This window comes from Leucopleurus acutus (assembly GCF_964270905.1).
Source record: "Leucopleurus acutus genome assembly, chromosome: 15".
Taxonomy (NCBI): Eukaryota; Metazoa; Chordata; class Mammalia; order Artiodactyla; family Delphinidae; genus Leucopleurus; species Leucopleurus acutus.
Window position 1 is genome coordinate 27,054,862 of NC_139157.1, and position 19,656 is coordinate 27,074,517.

Genomic DNA, 19,656 nt, shown 5'->3' on the forward strand with positions numbered 1-19,656 from the left:
AGAGGTGGAAGACTGTTTATAAATGCAGATTTGCAAGTGACTGAGGTCAAGATTGTGCTTCAGGCCATGATAGGGAAGAATGTTTCTAAAGGAAGAGAAATTATTGGGGGAATCAAAAGCTCCCAGGGGTCTGGAAAAGGAAAAAGCGATAGAAAAGATGCGTTGTTCACGTAATATTATTTTCCCAGTACTGAGCACAAGGTGTTCCGCGGAGTAGGGTGTTGACTGAATAAATGTGAAGAAAACTGAAGTGAAGTGGGAAATTAAACCTAGGTTTGTCTCATGCTGACTCCCATGGGCTTTGATCATTCCTATACAACTTCACATACAATTATGAGGAATTTAAACTGAAAAGCTCTCCATCATGTGGGTTAATCAGAAAAGTCATTAGAAGTTACGAGATTGCATTATGTCCTTCTTATCCTGATGCAACTTTCATAAATAATATTGGATAAAACATTTAATAGCTATGACTTAAATGTTACAATACTCCTGGTGGCTATATTAGAATAAATTTTAACTGTCAAGCAAATAAGCAAACAGATCTCATAAAGCAGAATATTTTAGGTGAAACACTCTGAATTACCTGAGAGTTACTCTGTGATCTTTATATGTTGTGATTTTAAACCAGTACATTCTTCAATTGCCAGAGCAGTATTCTGCGGCCAGATTTTCAAATACGCTATTTATGATTCAGGTTCTGCGATTCACTAAGAAAGGCTCAGGACTCAGCATACAGTCATACTTGTGGCTAAGATTTATCGTAGCAAGAAGACGTAAAGCAAGACAGCACTTGCAGGCCTGCAATGTTGACTTTTGTTCTGCACGGGTAAATTGAAACTATGAGATTGAGACAGATGAAGTTGCAAAATTCAACCATTTTTAACTACAGACATGACAGTTGTGTGCAGTTCAGCCTCTCGTTCTGTCTTCTGGTTTACTTCCCCGAAGTTATGAGTGTAGCCTGTGGGGCTGGATTCCACAGAGTACAACCCGTCATACAGAGCTGGGAACTGAGGGCTAAAGTTTTGCTGTTTCCCAGCCCACATGCCACCCTTTATAATGGTGACAGAAGTACATAATTTTTGTGGAGGTCAAGACCACCTATGATTCAGTGAGTTTAAACTCAGCATTGTCCTTAAGGTCGCAGTCATAAATATCTTACAAGAGTAAGCATTTTACTAAATTAAGCGTTTGTTGGACCAGTTATCTTGATCAATTGAGAGAAGACTCTTCAACCGGACCATCCAGCCAAAAATAGAAACAAAGCAGTGGGAACCCCATGACCTTTATGGGAAGACACTGCAATGAATGGTAGAGGATATGGATTACAGAGACACCTTGGTGGCACTTCCGGGAGCTGCAGAATTTTTACTGGATGAAAGCTCCAAGTGTCTGCTGCCTGCATATTTTGTTGCAGAGTGATTTAGAGGCAGAGTCCCAGACCACAAGGGTGCTTCTCTCCATCCTTCCTCTTGTCTTTAATACACTTACATGTGACACTAATGGAATAAAGCTTTCAAGCTAGCAGGAAGATCAATAAAAGTTTTATAAGGCTAGCAAACACTTATTGAGCGTCATAGTATATGGCTTAGTTTTCTTTTTTGAAAAATGAAAAGAAAAGAGATTCAAATAAATAATACTGGAAAGTCACTTGGGTCATTTTAGAAATGGTATTATTTTAATGGTAAATTTAAAAATAGTGTATGTAATCCTACCTGCTAGTTATCTAGGATTTCCAGATTTTTAAATGTTTAAATCTTAAAACGAATAAATTCCCCCTTTTCATTATGTTCTCAAACAGTGAAATTCCCTGCACTTGGTTTAAAAAAAAAAAAAAAAAACCTCAGAAGATTTTATTTTCCTATTGTGATTGAGGGTTCTTTTTTTTTTTTTTTAAGGCTCACACTTACTTAATGTGACGGTAACTTGAAAGGTATTAAATCTCAGAAAACTGTCATCTCTCTAAGCCCCAGAAAGATGGATGATTACCTCTTCCCAAGCCAGGTTGTACCCTGGAAACTGTACCAATAAGTCCCGCAACCTGAGGCCCCCAGGAGGTGCGATTGTACCTGAGCTGAAAACCTCTGAAAGCAGCAGCAGAGCCAGACTCTGCTCCCCAGGAGCACTGTCCCCAGTTTGACACAGGTTTGCTTTCCCTGTTAGCGATGAGTGAGCACAGCCCAGAGGAATTAGAAACCTGGTTTCCCACATTGGTGTAGGAATAGGGAGAGAGCCTAAAATACCTTCCACCATGTATTGAGCCTTGCCGTGGACCTGGCAGTCTCATTTAATTTTCACAACTCTGAAAGTGTTTTCCGGCACTGCAGATGGGGAAATGAAGGCTGAAAGGTTAAGTGATGTGCGGCCGGTTCACAGCTTCTAAGGGGCAGAGCCAGGTCAACGGACTCCAAAGCACACCTTCCCCACAAACTCAAACACACAGCTACACCTCCAAGTGTGGGAGGCCCAGGACCTTGAGGAAGGGCGTAAACGCTGAGAGAAGGAGGGCTGAATATTTGCTGCACACCTCCTATATGCCAAGCCGTGTTCTTAACATCTTTTCAACTAATCCTCCCAACGACCCTGTGAGTTAGGCAGTTTCACCCCCGTGTTACCTACTCAGAGAAGTCAAGAAACTTTGAAGGTCACTGAGCTAGTTAGTAGCAGGGCTCACAGCTGAACCCAGGTCTGTTTGAGTTTCTCTTCCCTCTTACCATGATAGAGTGTTAACCAAAATGGTTTTTGGAGAAATAAGGACCATTACATTGGTGGAAAGGAAAGACCAATAGAAAAGCAGAAACATAGCCTGAAAACTTTAGACAAATGTTCGACCTAATGGTTAAAAATTAACAGTATATAATCTTGGGCTAAATAGCCTGACAACTTTTTAAATTACCTTTATTTTACTAAATTTAACCTGTCAGTTTTATATGAACATAACACACTTTAAGATCAATTTTAAATTTGTCTTGTTAAGAATAGGACTCAGGGCTTCCCTGGTGGCGCAGTGGTTGAGAGTCCGCCTGCCAATGCAGGGGACATGGGTTTGTGCCCCTGTCCGGGAAGATCGCACATGCCGCGGAGCGACTAGGCCCGTGAGCCATGGCCACTGAACCTGTGCGTCCGGAGCCTGTGCTCCGCAACGGGAGAGGCCACAACAGTGAGAGGCCCACGTACTGCAAAAAAAAAAAAAAAAAGAATAGGACTCAGGAGGTCTTTTGTGATAGAAATGAATTCCTGAGATCCAAATGATAATAAAGTGGGCAGATAGGGCTTCCTTGGTGGCGCAGTGGTAGAGAGTCTGCCTGCCGATGCAGGGGACATGGATTGGATCCCTGGTCCGGGAGGATCCCACATGCCGCAGAGCGGCTGGGCCCGTGAGCCATGGCCGCTGAGCCTGTGTGTCCGGAGCCTGTGCTCCGCAACAGGAGAGGCCACAACAGTGAGAGGCCCGCGTACTGCAAAAAAAACAAACAAACAAAAAAGTGGGCAGATACGTGTTCAACTAGAGTGGATCTGTTAAAAGTCAGATGTAGATAAATTGGAATTCAAGTAACCAGACGCGCAGTTTAATTGAAATGTGTATCTTACAGTTGAGTTTCAAGACAAAGCAAATTACAACCAAAAAAAAAGCTTTTTATCAGGGATTAACCAAGGATTATTTGGAAAAGTCACTTGCACTGAACATGTGTTTAATCTCCTTCATGGTCTACTGTAAGGTAATATTTAGCTAAGATTGATGTGTGTTGTCAGGACCTGGGGGCAACTGCAGATATTCAATCACCAGAGACAGATTAAATTATGTCAAATGTGCCAAGGCAAGAAAGAAACGAATACATTTGAAATATATTCTAAACAAGTGGTCCTAATTATCTTTCATTTAAGTAAAAATAATAAGTAGAAGATCCCTTAAACAGCTTACTAGTTAAGGCTTTATTTACTATGTGCTGGAGGTGGCTATATAATAAAAAGAAAATAATAAAGGTATTGCAGATCTGTGTGCCCTCCTTTCCGTTAATCATCCTTATGAGCAGTTTTAAGATTACCTTGCAGAATATGGAAGAATGTTGTTCTATCCATATTGAGCACCAGAGTTCCAGTTAAGTCAATTTTTGGTCTTTAGGGGCTACCTCTAAAATTGTGAGACTATAGGCCAATACTAACTAGTATGGACTTTACCTGCCACGTGGTGATGAGTGGCAACTTGTTTTTGGCAAGTAGGATGAGAGTGTGTGTTATAGCAATCAGTGTTTATGTTTGAACCTGTATTGAAAGCCAACAAATTATTTGAAACTGGGCAGTTAAACAGCGTTAAACATACTATATAAGATGCTTTCTACTGTTTAGTCTGTTTAGTTAACTGTTTAGTTAATACTGTATGTAATTGACAGACAGCCATAATTTGGTATATTCTTCATTCAGAGGTAAAAGGTAAATTTAGTAACTTTTTTTTTTAGTCCATCTTAGGTGCCATTTTTAAATTTAGTCTTCCTGAAGCATAACTACTGTCACACCCTTTCAGATTCCAAAACCTTGAACCAGTGAGTCTTGTTTTATAGTTATTAGCCATTTCCCTCAGCCTAATGGAGGAGATAATAAATATGTAACATGCCAGGGATGAGGGCTACAGACAAAGCAGAGTAAGAAGGAGTGGGCGGGGCTTCCCTGGTGGCGCAGTGGTTGAGAGTCCACCTGCCGATGCAGGGGACACGGGTTCGTGCCCCGGTCCGGGAAGATCCCACATGCCGCGGAGCGGCTGGGCCCATGAGCCATGGCCGCTGAGCCTGCGCGTCCGGAGCCTGTGCTCCGCAACGGGAGAGGCCACAACAGTGAGAGGCCCGTGTACCGCAAAAAAAAAAAAAAAAAGAAGGAGTGGGCGGTAATGAGTGATAGAGGTGCTGTTTTAGATAGATCAAGGGGACTCTAATGTCACATTTGAGCAGAGACCCAGTGGAAGTGAAGGGGAGACCCGTGTTGACATCTGGGGGAAGAACATTTCAGGTACATGCAAAGGCTCTGAGATGGACTAAGTCAGTCAGGATGATCTGAGTATGATGATCTGAGTCAGTATTATCAGAGTAATTAAGGGGGAAAGTGGTGCAAGGTAAAGGCCAAACCATACCTACCTTGTAGGCCATGGACAGACCTTGAATTTTGCTCTGAGTGGGATGACGGCTGTTAGACCTTGGGACCGAGGAGTGACATGACTTATGATTTAATGGGATCACTCTGGCTGCCGAGATGAGAATAGACTGAAGAGGATCAGTGGTGGGGTCAGGGAGAGTGGTTAAGAGGATATTGCAGTCACACAGGGAAGAGGAGATCAGAAAGGTAGTGGTAGAGGTGATGTTTTTTAAGGTAGAGCTGTAAGAACTTACTAATGGATCAAATTTGGGGAGTGATTGGAGGAGAGAAATCAAGGATAATTCCAAGCCTCTGGGCCTAATCTCCTGGAGGAACGGAGTTGCCTGAATGGATGGGGAAGACTGGGTGGAACAGATTTTAAGGCAGAGGGTAGGAGGCAGGGAATAACAAGGGCTTGGTTTTTGACATGATTTGTGAGAAGTAGCAAAGATACTTTAAATATCTTTTAAAAATATATTCAAGTCATATGTGTGAAGAACAATTTACCTGAAGGACCCTATGCTTTATATAACCAGAGAATTGCCTGATATTTCTGCCCTTCGGTCCCTTCCTAGAGTACATTTCCCTTAGTCTCCTGAATAATCTTTGTTATTGAACATTTGCTAGAGGCGTTTCCAAAATCCTATTAAATTATTTCCCTGTTTCCCTTTTGGTGACCTGCTTGGTTATGTTCTTGGAATTTTTTGGTTCCTAATGCATGACCTTTTTAAGAACAAAGATCAGAGGCTCTAGATCCCAGTCTTATTTCTTCCCGGTTGCTTTATGTATAAACTGGGACAGCCAGGGTGAGCAAATCCGTGGACCCTGAACATGCCACCACTGTAGGATTGGTTAGTTGAGCTGAGGCTATTGATTTTTTTTTTTTTTTTTTTGGGGGGGTACATGGGCCTCTCACTGTTGTGGCCTCTCCCGTTGCGGAGCACAGGCTCCGGACACGCGGGCTCAGCGGCCATGGCTCACGGACCCAGCCTCTCCGCGGCATGTGGGATCCTCCCGGACCGGGGCACGAACCCGCGTCCCCTGCATCGGCAGGCGGACTCTCAACCACTGCGCCACCAGGGAAGCCCCTAGGCTATTGATTTTTGAATGTGTTCTTCCCACTGAACAGTGTGTTCCTTGAGGGCAGGGGTTGTTGGCTGCTTAATCTTTCTTTTTTTTTTTTTTTTTGCGGTACGCGGGCCTCTCACTATTGTGGCCTCTCCCGTTGCGGAGCACAGGCTCCAGACGCGCAGGCTCAGCGGCCACAGCTCACGGGCCCAGCCGCTCTGTGGGATCTTCCCGGACCGGGGCATGAACCCATGTCCCCTCCATCGGCAGGCGGACTCTCAACCACTGCGCCACCAGGGAAGCCCTGCTTAATCTTTATATTTCCTGAATCTAGCCTAGCACTTGATACAAGGGTTAACAGTAAATGTTGAATATGTGAATGTTTCTGAATAAATTTTAAGAAACTAAATATGTCTTTTCTCTTTTGTCTCATTTGTATAGCGCCTGATGGCAACAAAGTGCAAGATAAGAAAACCGCGGCCTCCAACCGGCCTGCTTCTGCTATTTCAGGACAAAATAGCAACCACACAGGAAATAAACCAGGTACTATGCATTGCCTTCGCTTTGGAAAAAGGAAGGTTAACCCAAAGGGCTTAGTCATGCTAGAATTTAGGAGAGCTTGGTTTCAGTCCTGCCACCAAAACACACACTCAGACTGACTCGTATGAATATGTCAGAGAACCTCTCACACCTTGATTTCCTCTCTTTAAAATGGAGATTCAAGGCTATGCCCTACTTACCTCTCAGAATCATTTTGACAGTCAGTGAGATGGTGTATGTGAATGCACTGTTTACTGTCAAGCAGTGTATAAGAGGAAATAATTTTGCCATTCTGCCTGAAATGACAGATATGACACAATTTTCTGTACCTGTATGCCCAGCATTGTTGCATATCTCTTTTGTGACTTTTTCAAAAACCACTTAAGGAAATCATTATACACAGCATAGCTGGTATAGAATGATGTTTTTGTTCTCCATTCCCTGCAATGATTGTACACCTACACAGTAATTTCATCTGATAGCCTGTGATTCATGGTCTGTTCCACTCAGTGATACGACGAAGCAAACACTCTGTAAACATAATACAAACAATTGAATAGACAATGCAGTTGCTTCCAGGTATCCAACAACCATTGTGTGGTCCTTGGGAGAGACTAACTTACAGTCTGATGATAAGAGACAGTCAAAGGAAGGTAAAGGCAAATTGAACACCCCATGAGGTTCTTGGAAGTGTACATCTTGCTGCATTCAAGGCCAAAGTCACTCAAGAACAGTGAATCAGTGAGAATAAAGATGGAAATAACTGTACCTAGCCCCATAGAAAACAGTCCCTATTGCACCTAGTTTTGTGGGGCTTTTTTTCCCATGTGGAAAAGGTCTTGAACAGAGAAGGTAAATCTAGCTTGCCGTTTAGGAGAGAAATAACCAGTACTACCGCAGGTATTGCATGAGTAACCATTACTGGCAAATGATGTGTAGTTTCAGTGGAGTTTTAATTTGTAGGCTAAGATTTCCCCATTTAGTCAGTTTGCATTTTCATTCATTTATCCATCCATCTATCCACCCAAAGCCCAGCCACCATCTAATGTTTATTGAGTAGTTGCCCTATGACTGGGACTGTGAGAGATACTGTATGAGCAAATCAACAGGGCCCCTGTCCTCATGCAGCTTGTTCTAGTGGACTTTTGTTCCTTATACTCCAGTGAGCATCCTTGTAGAAGTAGAAGCTCTTTAGCCTGAAAATCCCATTTTGTTTTACCGTGAGAACTGAACATAACTAAATGGTTTGTACTGGTTTTCCCTTGTTTTCCCCATCAACCATTGCTTCTAATTCCTGCATTCTTTACTGTGCAATTTATACTTTTATATCCCGATAACTTGTTTATTTATCTGGTGCTAGTACTGTATAGGTAGTAGGGAAATATTATTCAAAGACATAATTCCTACCCTCTAGCTGACAGTATGGTGGAGTAAACCAGTATATGAATAAATCATTCTAACACAGTATTTCCATCATCAGAAGAGACATATGCAGAGTGCATAGAAATATAGAGGCCCAAAACATCTTTTCTGCTCCAACTGGCCATCTCTTTATAGAGCCATTTGATTTATGTTGCCAGAGTCAAGTTCAGTGAGGAGACGTTTCATTTCAGATTACATCTTTTAAGTATCCTTGGGTCTGCTTTCTTGTGTATACACATAGCAAAGATACATAGAAGACTCTTATTTTTAAAACCACCATGTTATCTTCCTGAGTATCTCTGAAGGTGACATAAGAGGTTCCAAGTTGGAGTTCCAGGCTTGAGTAAAACCTTTTGATTTTATGGGATATGAGTCACAGGAATGTCTGTCTAAAGCAGTTTTTGTTGATTTTCTTACTGTAGGAACTTAAAAAGAAAAGAAGCACATGCTGTTTTGGGGATATTTTGAGTATTGCCCTAACCAGATGCAAGTATCCTGACAATGAAAAAGCGTCCCTTTTTATCCAGTAAATTTTAGTTAAATTTCTTGCCCTCCTTTACTTTCTGATACTTATGCTCTAGAACATCTCTGATTTAGAAAGCATCTATTCACGTTCAAATTGTTAATATTTTACGTTTAAAACATGTAATGGAAGGTCCTCATGGTGTTTTATAAATATGTGCACACTGTGTCTTGTGTTATCCAAGAGGGAAGGGTACTCTCAGCTGTGAATGCTTGAACCAAGTCCAAAAGAGACACTTTGTAACGTTACAAAGTCTGTTTATGACTACCGTTAACTGAGGAAGTGTGAGATGCTTCTTCAGAACTCCATCAGCTGCCTCCAAATGGTAAAAGTTTTGTGTGTTTGTTCGTTTGTTTTTTAGCAGATGTAAGCTTTTATATATAGAATTTCCTGGATAAACAACAAGGTCCTACTGTATAGCACAGGGAACTACATTCAATATCCTATAATAAACCATCATGAAAAAGAATATTAAAAAAAGTGTATACATGTATCAATGAATCACCCTGCGGTACAGCAGAAGTTAACACAACACTAAATCAACCACACTTCAACAAAAAAAGTTGTCTGTGTATGACTAAAATCAATCCTTGGACTCCACTGTTCCACCCACTTTGGGAAACACCAAGCTTACATTGTTCTCCTTCTGTAACACCCTCCTCCCATCCCATCCACACTTCTTATAGCAAGTGTGTCTCTGGCGATCCTTCTCAGTTGCCACATCCACTGTGAAACCTTTCCTGAGAACAAGCTGAGAATCTTCTTCCCATGCATTCCCTCTGTGCTTCGAGCGATTATTTCTTAGAGGACTCGTTTCACCTCGTCCTTGATTGTAACCCAAATGGTAAAAGTTTGACCTGATTAGAAGAGAAAATTGCATTTTCTTCATGAACTGCTGTGCACGTACCTGAGAAAAGCAGAAACTCCAGTTTATTAAAAATGCCTCTTAATTCCTATCCCTCTACTATTCCCCACCACAAGTCTTTAGAAGAGCCAGTAGAACTTTCTTCTTATAAATAATAAATAAATTTCCCTCATGGAGGAAAACATGACTTGTAATCTTCCAGCCGTTTTCTGATTCTAATGACTCTGTAGATGCCATGCTGTGAAAAGGGGGGGCAGGATTGAGTGAAAGATGGGATTTTAAGGCCTAACTCTGACACTTAACTGTGCCACCTTCCTTAGTCACATGCATTTATTTCCTTCAGTTTTCTCATTTGGAAAATAGGCACAATAACTCTTCATTGAATGACTAGCTGCTTGACTAACTCATAGGATTATTGTGAAGAATAAACTGATAATATATATGGAAGTCCTTGTAAAAAGCCCTAACAGAAGTAGTTTACTGTATAAACAGTAGTGGTTCAGATAGGAGTCAAGGTCTAGTGAGTTCTTGGAAAAAAGCCTTGTCAAAGTGAGTTGATTTTCTTGATCTTTGAGGGTCACTCTTTAGTTCCGATTTTTGCAGAATAGTCCAGGTTTACACACGTCACCACAGACAGACTCTTATCAGCACGCCCTTTCAAAGTGCCCTTATTTGGGTGGTCCCTCTACTTTGCAATCATCACAGGTAGGAGGTTGGATGCAGAGTGTAGCTGCAAGCTTACCGCCACCGAAATCCTATTTCTCTTAAAACTTCTCCATCTGAGAATAAGTAACTCAGTTCTATTCTAACAACGTTAGATCTGTTGGGAAACAATGTGAAATGTTCGTGATGTCAAATCATTTTCTATACCTTCATTTTGTTCCAGAGAAAAGTGATATGAGGGTAGAAATGAGAGGGAGACAAAAATTACAGAAAATTCACTATTTACTTGGAATTATTCAATTGTATTTTTTCTTTCTGAAATCCTACCTTTAAAGATCATTTTTATCAGTTTTTAGTTATTAAATCTTAAAATTGTAATCGCTAGTATTTACATTTTTAAAAGTCTGTTGTCAACTACAAGATTGGTATGAGTTTGCCCCAGTAGTGATGCTTAATGGAAGTGTACTGGCTCTGAAAGTTAGCTAAAGCTGTTGGCCCATTTGTTTATTCATTCTCTCTCTCTTTTTTTTTTTTTGGCCGTGCCCGTGGCATGTGGGGTTCTTAGTTCCCTGACCAGGGATTGAACCCACGCCTCCTGCATTGGAAGCACAGAGTCTTAACCACTGGACAGCCAGGGAAGTCCCCTCATTCATTCATTTAATAAGTACTTATCGAATGCCTTCCTTCCTGTCAAATATAGTCCTAGGCAATGGGGAATATAACAATGAACAAAACTGACCAGGCTCTGCTCTTCCGTACCTGCATTCACAGCCATCTTTCATCTGTCACAGGGTGTTTATTAACATTCTAGTATCAAAGTGGCTTTTTATTAATGTGACCAGAAGGGCAGAAACAGAATTCAAACTGAATACCTTTTTCACTCTACAGTATTTTCTATTGCCAGGTCCCCAAACCAACCGAAATTGTCTAGCATATCATAGTCAGTATGCATCTTATACTTTAGAAATGTGTTGCATTTGTTCTCAACTTCCTCAAATCTAATTCTAAATAAATACTGATTGAGATCAGTACTGAAGTGATAAAGGTGGCCAGTGGGAATTATCCGACTCTTAAGCATTGCCCTTATTTATAGTTTTTATTGATATATCTGCATAGAACTGTATACAGCCTGTTGTTGTATACAGTTGTTACCAGACAGGATACAGTTTGTGAAGAGTGTCATTTTCATATGAAATGATAGCATAGAAATCAGAGGTAAACTGTGCCCCCTCTTGCATTGCTCTTTTCCAACTATGCATCTAAAAGGCAAGCAAGCATTCCATTGCATAACTGAGTATTGCCTCATGACTGCAGGAACATCAGTTATTGACTTAGAGTTCTCAGGGTTGGTTTGGATGGAAGAAGGTAGGTGAGGATGAGTGTGCGTGTCCCATACGTTGTTATTAAAACCTTCTTTTCAAAATTTTGTGTGAAATTTGGCAAGTACTTGAAAGTAAGCTAGAAATGTCACATACTCCATATTCCATGAACAAAATTTGACTTTATAGACTCTGTTTTACAGACTTTCTATAATGTGCCTATGTGGCTTTTATAAATAAAGTTGATTTTCAAGTTTCATAATAAAATCAAAGTTTTCATGAGGGAATAAAACCTCATTATTTAAGGACTTCGTTTAAGCAATAAGTAATTGTTGGAAGTCTTTCTTCTAACTTCATTTTGGCTTTTGTTCTCAGATCATTTTTTCTTCAAAATACCATTTTGCTATGGCTGTCACTTCCAAAAACAAATGACAGCAGAACTCCCCTGTCTGTGATCCTTAACAAAGTGCCTGAGGGGAGTCCACGTGCCCCTCTTCTAGTGTCAGAGGAAAACCTTTTGGGACCAGAGGCCACATTTTTCTACATAAAAAATATTTGAGACCTCATAAATGATTAGTAAATCTGGGAAATAATTATCATAATGAGTATGAGCTAGTGAGGGGTTCGTATTATGAATTTTTTGAAAAAGCATACCTTAAAGCAAAGGAAAAGCATAAAATATCATTGCCTGGTCCTGCCCATGATGCACACTGCCAGGTTTATGCAGGTCCTAATGTACTTTTAGACAGCTTTTATTTCCCTTAAATGTACAAATTCTGTGACGTTTAAGATGCATTTGGGATGCAGGTCCTTTAAGTCTGTTGATGAAGCTCTGCCAGTTGTCTCTAAAGTATTATTCCTGTAGGTTTCTATTTTTAATAAGAGATCTTAAAATTGTGATGTTAATTAAGTAGCAGGGAAAACAAAGCTGATTTTAAGTGTAGTTATCATCATCATTATTATTACTATGCTTTTCCTTTTATTTAGTAACAGGCAGAGTGAGTGTATTCATGTGACCCTCTGCTGGAAACCCCGTGGTGGCATCTCAGTCAGAGCATAATCCAGAGTCCTCACCAGGCCCCCAGGTCTCTGGCCCCATCACTTACTGATCTCACTCTGCTCCAGTGGCTCAGATCTTCATATCGTTTCTTGAACACCTTAGGTACTCGTAACCTCAGGGCCCTTGCACTTGCTTTTCCTCTCTTGGAATATCTGCACGGGTAGCTCCCTTACTTCCATCTGGTTTATACACATAAAAGCTACCATCACAATTAGACTTCCCTTGGCACCTATCCAAAATGTCAGACCTCCCCTTCCTGCCATTTCACAATCCCCATGGCTGCTTTGCTATCTCCTTAGCATTTATTGCAGTCTAACATTTTATATATTGCCCCTTTTTTCACTCTCTATATTTTACTTATTTATTCTATAAATTTTCCCTAAACAAACCCCATTTGGGCAAAGATTTCTGTCTTTTTTGTTAATAGCTCTCTTTTCAGCACATACAACACTGCCTGGTGCACAGTAGCTATTCAGTGTGTTCAGTAAATGAGTGAATTTATTGAGATTTATCAAGTTCTAGGCACTGTGCTAACGCTGTTACAAGCATTATTTTATTTAATCCTTACAGTGATGTGAGATAGATAGGTTCTATTTTATCCTCATAGGCAATAAGTGAAAAACCCATGAACCCTATATCATAGCTTAAGGCTTAGAGAGCTGGGTGAGTAATTCGGCCAAATCTCACAGCAAGTGAGTGACAGAACCGGAAGTGATCTCATGCCCGTCTGACTCCAGAGCTGGGCTGTTCACATCTATCTGGTGAACATGTATTTAGTATAAGAAATTCACTTAGGAGTCCATGTGTTGTTAAGGAACAGGCTTTTTGAAGCATAAAAACAACAGAGGTTCAGTAGCTTAGGGACACAAAACCTCATATATATTGTTTGATAAATACAAGCCAAAGGCACAGTTATGTTTTACACAAATTTTGGGGGGACTGTGTGTCTTTTATTTTACTTTATTTTTTTGAGTTTTATTGAGATATAATTGACATACAGCATCAATTAAACTGTGTAAGTTTAAGGCGTATAGCATAATGACTTGACTTATATTGTGAAATGTTTATCCCAATGTGTTTAGTTAACATCCATCATCTTATACGAGAAAAAAAAAAAAAAGAAATGGGTTTTTTCCTTGTGATGAGATCTCTTAGAATCTAACCTCTTATGTAATATTTTTAAATAGAAGATAATACTTGGAAATTCTCAGGAAAATTATAATAAAGTGTATCACTGAAAGTATAGTTACATGTACTAATTGTTGTCACGTTACTATACGTAAGATGTAGTAATATTTCATTCATCAGATTTACTGGACAAAAAGATATTTATCAGTGTATATCGTTTCTCAAAATCTGCCCCTCTTCTCATGGTTTTTTTTTCTCTTTTTCAGACCCTCCACCAGTGCTGCGCGTTGATGACCGGCAGCGGCTGGCGAGGGAGCGGCGTGAGGAGCGGGAGAAGCAGCTAGGTATCCGCAGCCCTCGCTTGATCTTTCAAGGACACCGTTGTTGAAATGTTACTTTTTTCCCCTCGAGGATGATGGACAAACAGACATCACTCTAATAAGCATGCTTTCTAGCATGCCTTTATGAGTTTTGCAGATGGATTGGGAAACAGAATTTAGTATGTTGATATAAACATAGAACTAGGGCTTTCCTGGTGGTGCAGTGGTTGAGAATCCGCCTGCCGATGCAGGGGACAGGGGTTCGTTCCCCGGTCCGGGAAGATCCCACGTGCCGCGGAGCGGCTGGGCCCATGAGCCATGGCCGCTGAGCCTGCGCGTCCGGAGCCTGTGCTCCGCAACGGGAGAGCCACAACAGTGAGAGGCCCACGTAACGCAAAAAAAAAAAAAAAAAAAAATACCAGGAGAGTCAGCATGTGGTTCTTTTTATGTGAACAGTTATGAGACTGTTTACTGCTAGGGCACTCACTGCTTTCCATGTTAAAATAATGCTGCTGTTGAATTTATAGACTGATGCTACCAATGTGCTGCCAGGAAAAACACAAGACCTGTGCTGAGGGGTCTGATTTTTCTTTTGTTATCTAAGGCCCTTGCAAAAGGTTAGCGACTGCAGCATTTGCCACGTAATCACCGAGAGAGCTGGGTCACAGGACGAGCTTACCAGGAAGCCAAGATCCGAGCACTCAGCAGTCCTTGTCTTCCAGAACATTGAGCAAGGATGTTGGTGCCAACTCCTCCTTTAATGTCCATTTATGCAAAGTTGCTAAAACAGGATACTCTCTTTATGTGCCTTGGAAAGATGAAATGTCTAGTCAGTGTGTCTCATTGTTTCCAGAGCGTCTGGATATTTTAAAACCAGAGCTGAGTTAGGTTGCCACAGTCTTTCCAGTGGATGACCTATAACTTTTCTAAAGTTCTACTGCATTTTGTAAACGTTAATATTTCAGTTGGAAAACCCAGCCCCATATCCCATCTCTGATTATTTGTATTCAAGAATCCAAATTTGTGAAATTCACTGGAAGCTGATTTTCAAAAGTCTGTTGACATTGTTTACATTCTTTGAACACAGGCCTCTTTCTCTCCCTTGCCATCACGGTCATGTGAGGTCATTTCTTTGGCTGCCAAGGTTTTTTCAACACAGATTTCAATGACTTGCTGGCAGTAAACAAGCTGCGTGTTTCTGTGTTTAGAGTTTGCACCCAGGCTTGACGTTCCCTGCCTCTATCAGGTCTCCCTCGGGCTGATAGGTTCTTGGAGAACAGGGCTGCCTGTGGCCCTGAGGCGGGTCCCTCTTTGCTTGGAGTGCTGTGCAGTCTGGAGATCTTTCTTCTGTGAACTGTGCCCACTGCTCCCCAGTAAAGGTCAGTTAGACAAGTGGATCAGAGCTGAGACGGAAAGGCAGAGCTACTAAAGCAGGAAGAGATTCCAGGTGAGCATAAGTATTTACACTCTGGTTTTGGATCCATCCAAGCAAAGATAAGCACTTGTGTCCTCTCCCCTCTCCACCCCATCCCTGTTGGGTTAGGTTTCCCACTGTTAAATGTCGCCTTAGCACTGCAGTGCGGATTCATATCTACCTGAGTAAAAGTAGCCCCCTAGGGTCAGGAGACAACTCCTTTATCACTTAAATCCCATCATGAATTAGCTTCTGCACCTTAACTCATACCTTTCCATTTGGGTTTCTTTGTCTTTCAGATCCACGCGTTATTAGTTCTTTTTGTAGAAAGTATAAATATGCTAGTCACACAAAAGTCATTTCCCTTCTTATGCTATAAAGTTGTATAGCTCTGAGCCTGCAGATTCTCCCTACAAGTTGCCTAACTTTATCTGTTGTGTGGCTGGGTTTCTTCTTAACATGTGGCCCCATTTTAATTCATATCGATGATATAGAACATGGCTTATTAGTTTATATAGTTAAAAACTCTATTTGCTAGGTGTTGTGTTAAGAAGATGAATAAAGGTTGAGGCCCAGCCCTCCAGGGCTAGCTACCGTCTAGTGGTGGGGGAGGCGGGAACAGATAAACACACAGCAATTCTAATAGAGGGTGGTATTGAAGGGGTATGCACATGGGGCATCGAGAACCCCACAGAAGGACCTAGCCCAGCCTGAGGATGTCAGGGGCCACCTGAACGTCCAACTAGAGGATGAAGAGGAGTCATCCAGGGAGCTAGAAGAGGTGGGGACTGTAGAGCACTGACGCAAGACAGGTGGCAAAAGGGCATCTGGTAACAGACCCAACCTGCTTATCAGATTCTTATATGGGTCAAAGTAACGTTCAGATTATTGTATTATCCTGTGGTCACAGCTTTACTTTGTTGGTGAGCTAGCGTATCATAGACATGGTTTTTCTTTCTTCTTACCCCTACCGTATTTAATACCATAGTTTTTCTTCTTTTTTTTTTTTTGACCCCACCACTCAGTTTGTGGGATCTTAATTCCCCTGACCAGGGATTGAACCCGGGCCCTCAGCAGTGAGAGGAGTCCTAACCACTGGACCGCCAGGGAATTCCCAGTTTTCCTTAATTTTGATATTATCTCTTTTGTTGTCATTGACAGTCATAATTTTAATGAAATACATTTTTATCTATCATATTTCTATTTTATTTTAGTCATTTTTATTTTTTTCTGCATTATTTGCATTCTCTTTTAAAATTTCTTTTAAATTTTGGCCTATTCTTTTAAGCTGTCAGAGTAGAAGCTAATCTTCATAAATACACAAATAAACATTCATGCACACGTACGTTTGTAAAAGAGTCATCTAAAATCTAGCATCTAATTTAAGCTGTGCCTTAGAATACATAAGGGTAATTTCTAAAAAAAATTTAGTTCTAGAAGAAAAAGTGCAGCTGATAAACCACCCATAAATATAAACTGTGCTGTGGAGAAGCTATGATGGGAGTAGAATAGTTTAAAAAAAAAAAAGATGGGAGGGGTGGGGAAGGGCTGTCACTTAATAGCAGGTCTTTGGGGTGTGCTTTTTGAAAACGCGAAAGCAGTTGATAATATCAACTATTATCAAACTTTAAAGCTTTCCAAGTTAGAAAAAAAATACATTCCAGAAATTCCAACAAAGCAAAGTTTAAAGTTATTGGCCAGTGAGATTGATTATTCACTGTTGGATGTAGGTTGAAATTAACATTGAAATCATTAAAGATTTTTTTTTTTTGTAATCCACATTTTTAAAAAGCAAGTTAAAAGGGAGAATAAAGGTCTTTGTTTTGGGCTGCATGTCATGTTTGTACTGTTCTACAAACAGGGAGGATCTATTAATAACTTTCTGTAGGATAAATTTCTGAGTCATGCTTTAATGCTTTATGGTAGGATTATATCATGTGGCCTGCTCTTTCCACATTGTCCTTCAATTTATCACGTAAAATCAGGCATAATTCTTCAAGTACGGGACTGTTCTGTTTGTTTGGTTGAGCATATGCACTCTGAAAGCTTGATTTTTCTGCCTTAAAAGGTTTTCCCATGAAGAAATCTCCTCAACCACTATTTCATCTGATTCTATTCAGGCCGTTCCTTCAAACTTCTCTCTCTTGACTTCTGCATCTTTTTTACCATCTCTCTTCTAAGCTTTAATTTTGGTTTTCTTCCTGGGGCAAGTGGGAAAATTGTATTTTTAATTGTACAAAAAAGGAGGGTTGTGTCATGGTTTCAACCCTCCTTTTTTGATAATGTGGGTTTCACATTTCCAACTTACTCCTAAGGCAGTAGGTGCTTTCCTGTCATCTGAAACTCAGCCTCTATACCAGCGATCCCCAACCTTTTTGGCACCAGGGACCAGTTTCGTGGAAGACAGTTTTTCCGTGGGGGCGTGGTGGTTGGTTGGTACAGGCAGTAATGCGAGCGGTGGGGAGCGGCAGGTGAAGCTTTGCTCGCCTGCCCACCCCCCAGCTCCTGCTGTTCAGCCTGCTTCCTAACAGGCCTCGGACCGCTACTGGTCCGTGGCCCGCAGGTGGGGGACCCCCGCTCTATACAGCTACATTGCCCATCAACTTTCCCTCCAGAACACTCCTCTGAGGAATTTCTGTGTCTCGGTCAATTGCACCAGCATCCCCCTGCCCCGCCCAATTATCTTTCCACTATTTTTGATGCTTTCTCCTGCTGCTGGAGGCACTGGCATCTTTCTACCAGCCTTAACTACCGCATCTTTTACAGAATGAAACGTGGCGGTCCAGAGCTGTGCACTGCCTAGTCTCCACTCGGACCTGTTGAGCCGCTTGTAGGTACCAGTGGTCAGTCTGGACTCAGCCTAGTCCTCTAGCTGGGGCTTCAGCTACCTCTAGCCTGGTTTGTAGGTGGAATTTGCCACACTCACTATCCCTGAATCCATTTAGTCACAAGACCAGCAGGCCTCTGTCTTCAACATAGGTCTCAGATCCATGCCTTTAAATTTGCTGCCTCTGCACTCATCCTAGTTCAGACCTTAGTAAATTTAGATTTTAGTTACCCAAAACTATCTCATGGATGTACTTCATTCCTCTAGCTTGGTCACGGTTAGTTCCAGTCCTTCTTTTTGACGCCTTCCTGGTTTTTATGATCTTTCCCCTTTTGGAAACTCTCATTTTCTTACTCTATATCTTGCATAACTATCATATTTTAGCTCACATTCTAGTGCCACTTTATATGCTACTGAACTTTTTCTATTTGGACTTTATAGAACTTTCTGGTTGTATATATTTTAAACTTTTAAAGGGTATGGCCATGGTTTTCTAATTCTTTTTATCCCAGTATACAGAGCTAAATATAAAACAGATGCGTAATAAATATTTGCTGATTTTCCTGATTTTACCCGTCTTTAATTACGTATTAATAATATTAATATTATTCATTAATAATAATAATGTTTATTGAGCACTAACTATGGGCCAAGCAATGTTCTAAACACTTCACTCTGTATTATCACATTTAGGTGCAAATTAACACAATAGTTGTATTTTTTTTTTTTTTTTTTTGCGGTACGCAGGCCTCTCACTGCTGTGGCCTCTCCCGTTGCGGAGCACAGGCTCCGGACGCGCAGGCTCAGCGGCCATGGCTCACGGGCCCAGCTGCTCTGCGGCATGTGGGATCCTCCCGAACCAGGGCACAAACCCATGTCCCCTGCATCGGCAGGCGGACTCTCAACCACTGCGCCACCAGGGAAGCCCGGTTGTCCTTTTTGTTGTGTGAGCCTGCCATAGTTGCTGATGTTAAGTTATTTTATGGACTGTCATTTATTTTATTTTAAAAGTGCATTGTGATAATTTAGCTCAAGGGAGGAACTGAATCTTAAAAAATGGGATAGTTAATAGACCCTTTCTTCTTTCTGCCATATCAACTATATATATATTTTTTTAAATCTATATATGGCTGTGTTGGGTCTTCATTTCTGTGCGAGGGCTTTCTCCAGCTGTGGCAAGCAGGGGCCACTCTTCATCGCGGTGCGCGGGCCTCTCACTGTTGCGGCCTCTCTTGCTGCGGAGCACAGGCTCCAGACGCGCAGGCTCAGTAACTGTGGCCCACGGGCCCAGCCGCTCCGTGCATGTGGGATCCTCCCAGACCAGGGCCCGAAACCACGTCCCCTGCATTGGCAGGTAGACTCTCAACCACTGCGCCATCA

General features: G+C 41.4%; 1 protein-coding gene across 3 annotated transcripts in view; it reads left to right on the forward strand.

Moving 5' to 3' along the window:
* MAP7 (microtubule associated protein 7) overlaps positions 1-19,656 on the forward strand; it is a 163,352-nt gene that overhangs the window by 96,357 nt on the left and 47,339 nt on the right. For all 3 annotated transcript variants that reach the window (XM_082855449.1, XM_082855447.1, XM_082855448.1), the window contains exons 2-3: positions 6,637-6,738; positions 13,982-14,059. In XM_082855449.1, coding sequence (XP_082711575.1) covers positions 6,637-6,738; positions 13,982-14,059 — 180 coding nt within the window. The remainder of the gene's footprint in view (positions 1-6,636; positions 6,739-13,981; positions 14,060-19,656) is intronic.